The following is a 7,411-nucleotide window of genomic DNA, read 5'->3' on the forward strand; positions in this document are numbered from 1 at the left end:
CGGCGGCGAGGCCCAGAGGGTGGGTGGGTGGGTGGAGGGACGCCGCGGGGGACACTGGGTGGACCTTTGCCTCCAGGCCCACAAGGAAGAGTCACGTGAGGGCATGGCCTGTGGAAAGCGATTGTCCACCGGTCCCCACCTCCCTGCCTCGCCCCATCCACTGAGGGGGGTGGGGGATCAGCTAGGAGCTTCAACATTCCTAAAGAGGGCACAGAGCCTTCCAGGAGTCCTAGAGGTGACTAGGTTTCCATATCAGCCTTCTTCAGAGGCAAGGACCCCATCTCTGGGGAAAGGGACCCAGGAGGCAAAGGGCTAGTCATTGGGCTTCTGGCCCTCAGTTTACCCTCAGCCCTGGAAGAGCTAGGCCAGCTGTCCCCCTCTGCACCCCAGGAGGCTCTGATTCTGAGCAAGGCTGGGACTGAGGGATAGATGAGCCTCCTACTCTTGAAGCTAATCTCCTGCTCCCAGTCCCCCCCACCTCTGTTATAGTAGCCCCCTTGGGCCCCAGGTTCCAACCCTGACAAAGGGGTCTTCAGCCCAGGGGGCGGTGGAGGTAGTGGTTAGCTGCCATCATCAAATTGGTTCCAGCTCATAGTGTACAACAGAAGGAAACACTGGCGCTTGAAACAGGTGCTCATCTTGTTTCTGAGTTTCCCAGTCAGGAGAGTCTAGGCAAATCACTTTCCTCCCTAAGCCTCAGTTTCCCCATCTGTCAAATGGGGGGGTGGGATTCTGTGAGGTCTGCCTTCTTCAGCCCCCACCCCCACCCCACCCCCAACATTCTGCCCTTCCTACTTGCCCTCTTCTCCTGATGAATGTCTGAAACCAAGTCGGGTGGTGATGCCTGCTGTACCCCAGCTGTGCCAAGGACCCTGAGTCGCTGCCCCTGCCCCCCACTGCACCAAGGGAAGGGCTCATGGTTCCATCAGGCAAATGAGAAAACTGAGGCATGGGGGTCCTGGCCCCACCTCCCAAGGAGCCCTCCTGGACTGAACCTCAGGGTATGCCTGTCAGCCGCCACCCCCCAACCACCACCCCTGGCCACTCAGTGATGCAGAGCCAGAAAGGACCCAGGGAGGGCTCTATTCCCCATTCTCCTCAGACTGGACAACCCAACCCAAGCTTTCAACCGAAACCCATCTCTCCTGCCCTCCCCAGCCCCCTGCTGAGCAGGAACTAAGTACTAGCTACTGAATGGATACCCTCTCTCCGACCCACACTGGAGGCTTATCTCGGTCACTACCTTCCTGGGCATTCCTCTGTCCCCTGAGCCACAGAGACTTCCTGTGGGGGGCAGTTCTGCCAGGTGACGGTATGGAGGAAGCAACAGGATTAGCTGAAAATGCCTTTTCCCAGACCCTGTTGGACCAAAACAACAACAAAAACACTGCCACTGTGAGTTCCGAATCTACAGCCCTGGTTGCACGTCGGGCTGCTCCCCCACCCGCGGCTCCATGAAAAACACTGGCTCTCTACTCCTGTAAAGAGTTAGTCTACAAAACCCACGGAGGCAGTTCTGTTGTGTCCTGGAGGGTCGCTTCGAGCATGAGTCTTGTTGGACCAGCCACGCCCAGTTTCCCAGGGGCGGAGGGGCTGGGAAGATGGTTAGACGACCTGCCCCCCCCTATGGACACCCTTTCCAGGGCCCGGGGGGCGGGGAGTGGCTCAGCTCCCAGCTACATCCTTTGTTCTGGGGGTCCAGGTCCTCTGATGATGGCTCGGTGCTGGTGGTGCGGCCATGTAAGCGTTGGACTGACAACTGCAAGGCCAGTGGTTCAAACCCACCAGCTGCTCCTGCGGTGAAAGATAAGGCTATCTGTTCCCATAGAGATTTAGAGCCTCCGAAACCTTATCTAGGATGACTGTGAGTTGGAGCCCAGAGGACCTAGCTACACGGTCAGATCTTCACATTCTCTGGCAGCTCCAGGGGAGAAAGATGAGGCTTTCTGGGCCGGTGAAGATTTACAGCCTTCAAAACCTCCAGGCAGTTCTACTCTGCCTTATAGGGTTGCCGTGAGTCAGAATTGACTCAGTGGCAGGGAGGTGAGTTGGAATGGCAGTGGGGAGGGGTGTCGGTCTGGACCAGTAGCCGGGAAAAGAGCCCAGAGGTGGTGCTGTTGAGGGCTTGGCCAATGGCAAGTCTGGTGGTTCAAACCCACCAGCCGCTCTGCAGGAGAAAGAAGAGGCTACCTACTCCTGCTACAGCCTTGGAAACCCTGTCCAGGGTCCCTTTGAGTCACAATGGACTCGATGACAGTGGGTGAGCTGCACCTTCAGCCCTCCACTAGGGCTCACCAGGCCTCTGTTTCCCCATCTGTCCAACGTAAGGGAACGCAGAAGTGGTGCTTTGGGACCAGGCCATGAGGGTCTCTCTTGTTCGCAGGGTGGACTCCTGAGACCAACACCACCCTCGCCTCCCCAGGGACACTGTTGGGGGCTCACAGGGTGAGACCCCTCCAGCTCCCTCCCTGGCTCTTGAGATTTGATGGGATTTGAAAGGTTAGGGGGCTGGAGAAGGCGGGAGTGCTGTGAGCTCTCTGGGAAATGCCTGGCACAGGGAACTGGGTCTCCCGGAGACTCTGGTGGGCAGGCAGGCATGTGAAGGGCCTAGGGCAGAGGGCATAGAGACAGACCACCCATTGTGCCCCAGGCAAAGCCGTGGGCAGCTGGTCCCAGCCCTCCGCCCCTGGCAGCCCAAATGACCTGCCCCTCATCCCCGCCTGCCCCTGCCTGCCCACAGCTGGAGGTCACCGTGGACCTGGCAGAGCGGCGACACATCCGCTCAGCCATTCGGGAGCTGCAGCGGCAGGAGCTGGAGCGCGAGGAAGAGGCCCTGGCATCAAAGCGCTTCCGGGCTGAGCGGCAGGACAACAAAGAGAACTGGCTGCAGTGAGTGGTGGGATGCTGGACGTGCCGCCGGGTGGGTGGCGGTGGTGTGCCAGGGCTCAGCCCCTGCCCGTGCATCTGCTGCCCGCCTGTGTGTGTGCACAGCAGTGCATGCTCGGCCAGGTGTACACAGCTACACACCCCTCTGCCAAGGGGCTGGGGCCATGCCCTGGCCCTAGCCTCCGCCCCTGGCCTCCATGCCCCATCCTGGCAGTGGTGGTCACAGGCATATGTCCCTGCAGCTCGAAGCAGCAGGAAGCCGAGCAGCGGGCAGCCCTGGCACGGCTGGCAGGGCAGCTGGAGTCCATCAGTGATGTGGAGGAGCTGACCGTGCTGGTGAGGCCCAGGCCCTGCGGGGCGTGGGGAACAGGGGCTGGGGAAGGCCCTGAACTCCCTCGTCCCAAGCCCGTGGCCCGCTTCTTACCCACAGCTGCGGGGTGCCGGTGAGTATGAGGAGCGTAAGCTGATCCGAGCCGCCATCCGTCGTGTTCGGGCCCAGGAGATTGAGGGTACGTGTCCTGGCCCCACCCCAGCCCCGCCGCCCACAGCACCCTCCCGGCCACTTGCCTGACACTTGCTCCTTCCCTCTAGCCGCCACCTTAGCTGGGAGGCTGTGCAGCGGGTGCTCCAGTGGGGGCGCCAGAGAGGACAGCAAGGGCCGGGCAGCACATAGGCTGGACCGGTGTGAGGTAAGGGGCACGGACGACCAGGGTGCCAGCAGCCCAGGGCCTGCGTGTCTTTCCTGGGTTGCTGTCTGACAGAGAGGGACTCTCACCTCTGGGACCCTATCATCTCAGACCTCTCTCTGCCAGCTGCCTCGGCCACCCCTGGCCACTCCCTTGCTCCAGACTCTCCGTCTCTACGGAGACTTTCTCCTCCATACCAGGCTGTCTGCACAGCGCCTGAGCTCCTGCCCAGTGCGACCGCCCTTGCCATATAGCAGGCTCCCTGCTGACCCCTGCCTCGGCCACCCACCCCAGCCTCTCTCCTCCATTCATCAGCCAGAGGGCTCTCTGAAATGCACATCTGACCCTGGTGCCACGCCTGCTTAACCCCCTGGGAGGCGGCCCTCACCTTCCAGGTACACAACCCAGGTCCCACTTTGACTTCTCGGGGGTCTGTATGGCAGGCCCCAAAGGAGCCCTAGTGGCACTGGGCTGCCAGCCGAAAGAAAGGTCATTGGTTCAAAGCCAGCAGCTGCTCCTTGGGAGAAAGAGGAAGCTTTTTCTTCACATAAAGAATTACAGCCTCCGAAACTCACAGGGCAGTTGTAGCCACCCCTGTAGGGCTGTGACGAGTTGGAATCGACTTAATAGCAGTGAGGTTTTGAGGAGGGGTGGCAGGCCCTCGCTGACCTTCAGAACACCTGTTCACAGAAAGCACTCCCAGGGAGAGCCTGGTTTGAGCTGGGTGTCTGTCCCGGGTGGGGGTAGGGTGCTGTGCAGTCTGAGGCTTGAGTGGTCCAGGCCATTCCCTAAGTGGCCAGCAGAGGCTGCTAGACCCTTGGTTCTGGCAAGACCTTTCCTGGAGTTCCTCCTGGACCAGAGGCCTCGGCCCCAGGGCTTTATCCAGGCCGGGAGCCCCCAGCAGGTCTCCTGCCTTTCCCAACTCTTGGACCTGGAAAGCAGAGTCCTTTCTGAGCCGCTCAGTTAGGTAATGCCAGGAGGGCGAGAAAATGGGCGCAGGGATACCTGTCACACACCATTGACCATGCCCATGCAGGTGCACCCAGGAAGCCATATCCAGCCCTGCTTTGCATGCCCTGCCCTGGGTGCCTTGTGGCCTGGCCCTTCATGGCTGGGGAGCTTCGGTTACATCCTATGGATGCCACACAGGTGCCAGAGCAAGAGGAGCAGGAGCAGCAGGTGGGGGCCCCAGAGCCAGCCCCCACCCCTGAGGGTACCAGCCAGGATGTGACCACAGTGACACTCCTGCTACGGGTCCCTTCCGAGGATACGCCCAGCTCGCCGACCTTACCCAGCTCACCAACTGCTGCCTCCCCTGAACCTGTCCTGGAGCCTGCTGAGGCCCTGTGTCCTGCTGTTGAGGCTCTGGGCAGCCCTGAGCCCCCTAGCCCACCTGGGAACACCAGTCCAGAACCCCAGGAGCTGCCAGCTCCACCCAGCTCTGAGAGACAGATTGCCCCCAAGGTGAGTCTGGTCAGGGGCCGGGGATGCCAGGGGAGGGGGCTTCTTGGTCTGGGAGTCAAGGCCCTGCCAATGTCATGTCTTCCCTGCAGCTCCCCCCTGGCCCTTCCGAGCCCCCCGCTGACCAAGGCCACAACAGAAGCTCCTCTGACACAAAGAAAGCAGGTGAGGGTCCTGCCAGGTGTACTCCAGGCACCTGCCTTCCAGGTCCCTACCTGGAGAATAGACGTTTGCACCTAGGCAGTTCCAGCCCCCTCAGGTCCAGGCAGGCTCTGACACTCCCCCCACCCCCACTGCCCCTGAGGTATCCCTGGCCAGCCCCCCCCTACCCCCCACGGCCAGAGGCCTCCCCACCGCCTTGAAAGGCAACGGGCCTCAGGCACATTCTTCTCCCCAATAAGGGAGTGCACCCATCTCCAGGCTGGAGCTGTGGGCAGCACTGGCCAGGGGGTGTCCCCCATACCCCTCTGGAGGGAGGCTGTGGGTACTCTCCCTTCAGCCCAACTCTCACCCTGGCCTCAGAGAGTGTCCAGATCACCGTGGGGCATGGGGCAGTGGGGGGAGGAATTTTGTGCCTACAAGAGATGTAGCTGGGTGAGGAGGCCAGGGAGTGTGAGGGCGAGAGACTGGAGAGGCTTGCAAGGCTGTGGGGCATGCAGGGAGGGCCAAGAAGCTAGGGAGGTGAGGAGTGGGGACATAGCCTTCCCCCAGGTGAACTCTTCCTTTTACTTCCCCTTTTCTTCCCTCACACGGCCATTACCCCCTCCCCAACCTGCCAGACCTAGCTGGACCCCGTCTCTGCCAACGCTCCCTGTCCGTGCTCAGCCCCCGCCAGCCAGTCCAGAACCGAGGTACTGCCTGGTCCCACTCCCCTCCCCCAGGACCTGACCAGTCTTTGGCCCACCCAACCACTGACAGCCCGCCTGTCCTTTTCTAGAGCTCACCCCCCTAGCCAGCGGACCTTCCCCATTCCAGCGGGCTGCCTCGGTTCGGGACCGCGTCCGCAAGTTCACATCCGATTCTCCCATGGCTGCCGGGCTCCAGGATGGGCCACCCCGGGCAGCTCTCAGCACCCAGAGCCCCGCAAGGCTCGTGGGCCCCTCCCTCATGAGCACCACCCCTGCCTCCTCCTCCAGCAACTCCTCTTCAAGGGGGGCCAGTGACACCTCCTCCCCACTCATCAAGGAGCGGCCAGGAGTTACCCAGCCCCGGACCTTGCTCCGGAGCTGCCCCCAGGAGGAGGGCCCCAGAGGGCGGGGCCTGGCTGCCAGGCCCCTTGAAAACGAAGCAGGGGGGCCTGCCAAGCACTCAGAGGAGCCCAGCGCCCCACTGACTCTGGCCACCGGCACTGCTGAGCCAGGGGGCAGCATGAAGACCACATTCACCATCGAGATCAAGGATGGCCGTGGCCAGGCTGCTACAGGCAGGGTGCTGCTGCCCACCAGCGGTCAGAGGGCAGGTAGGCCTTCCCACTGCTGGCCGGGGTGCCTGCAGCCACCCCACCCTGCAGAAGAGCCAGGGACTGTGGCCGGAGTTCAGAGTGTCGCCAAGGGTGCCCTGGGCTGAGGGCACCATCAACGTGAGCTGGCCCTGGTGTGCTCCTGACAGCACCCTCTCTCCCCCAGAGGTGAGGCTGCAAGCAACCCCCTCCCTCCTCAGCAGCAGCAGCGGGGGCACAAGCACAGTCACCCATGTCCGAGGCCCTGGGACCCTGGCGCAGCTGGGCAGCATCACTCATGTCACCAGCTTCAGCCATGCCTCCCCTGGTGGCCGAGAAGGCTGCAGAATTAAGGTGAGCCCTCTTCACTCTCTAGCCCAATGGTTCTCAACCTTCCTCATGCCTCGACCCTTTCTTACAGCTCATATTGTGGTGACCCCCCCAACCATAAGATTATTTTCATTGCTACTTCATCACTGTCATTTTGCTACTGTTATGATTGGGTGACCCCTGTGAAAGAGTCGTTCGACCCCCAAAGGGGTGGCAACCCACAGGTTGAGAATCGCTAGCGTCTAGCCTCTCCACCCATCCACTCGCCCACACTGCTTGGGGATGCATGGTTGGCAGGCGTCCCCGGCGCCTCAAATGGATGAGCCTCTGGGCAGTGTCAGGAGCTCACTCTAATCGTCTGCCCTGATCTCTGGTCCATACTCCAGAATCGATTGGGTCCTTCCTACTAAACAGATAGGAAAACTCAGGCTCCAGAAGCAGTAGGCGCTTGCCCTCGCTGGCCCCTGCCCCTAGCTTAAAATGGCCATCAGCCGGAGGCTCAGAGCAGCTCACCTGTTCACCCAAGATCAACCTGTTGCTGCAGGAGACGGGAGATTAGCGATTAGCATCTGCATCAACTTCCCTGTGGCATCAGAAGCACCGGGTGGTG

General features: G+C 61.4%; 1 protein-coding gene across 1 annotated transcript in view; it reads left to right on the forward strand.

Moving 5' to 3' along the window:
* The window catches only part of SMTN (smoothelin), a 24,302-nt gene that overhangs the window by 4,365 nt on the left and 12,526 nt on the right, over window positions 1-7,411 (forward strand). The window contains exons 3-11 of the mRNA XM_045289557.1: window positions 2,741-2,889; window positions 3,129-3,222; window positions 3,317-3,395; window positions 3,478-3,575; window positions 4,722-5,036; window positions 5,126-5,198; window positions 5,813-5,884; window positions 5,971-6,492; window positions 6,659-6,854. Coding sequence (XP_045145492.1) covers window positions 2,741-2,889; window positions 3,129-3,222; window positions 3,317-3,395; window positions 3,478-3,575; window positions 4,722-5,036; window positions 5,126-5,198; window positions 5,813-5,884; window positions 5,971-6,492; window positions 6,659-6,854 — 1,598 coding nt within the window. The remainder of the gene's footprint in view (window positions 1-2,740; window positions 2,890-3,128; window positions 3,223-3,316; window positions 3,396-3,477; window positions 3,576-4,721; window positions 5,037-5,125; window positions 5,199-5,812; window positions 5,885-5,970; window positions 6,493-6,658; window positions 6,855-7,411) is intronic.

The sequence above is a fragment of the Echinops telfairi genome, unplaced genomic scaffold (genome assembly GCF_000313985.2).
Source record: "Echinops telfairi isolate 266 unplaced genomic scaffold, ASM31398v2 ScPeMD7_29;HRSCAF=101, whole genome shotgun sequence".
Taxonomy (NCBI): Eukaryota; Metazoa; Chordata; class Mammalia; order Afrosoricida; family Tenrecidae; genus Echinops; species Echinops telfairi.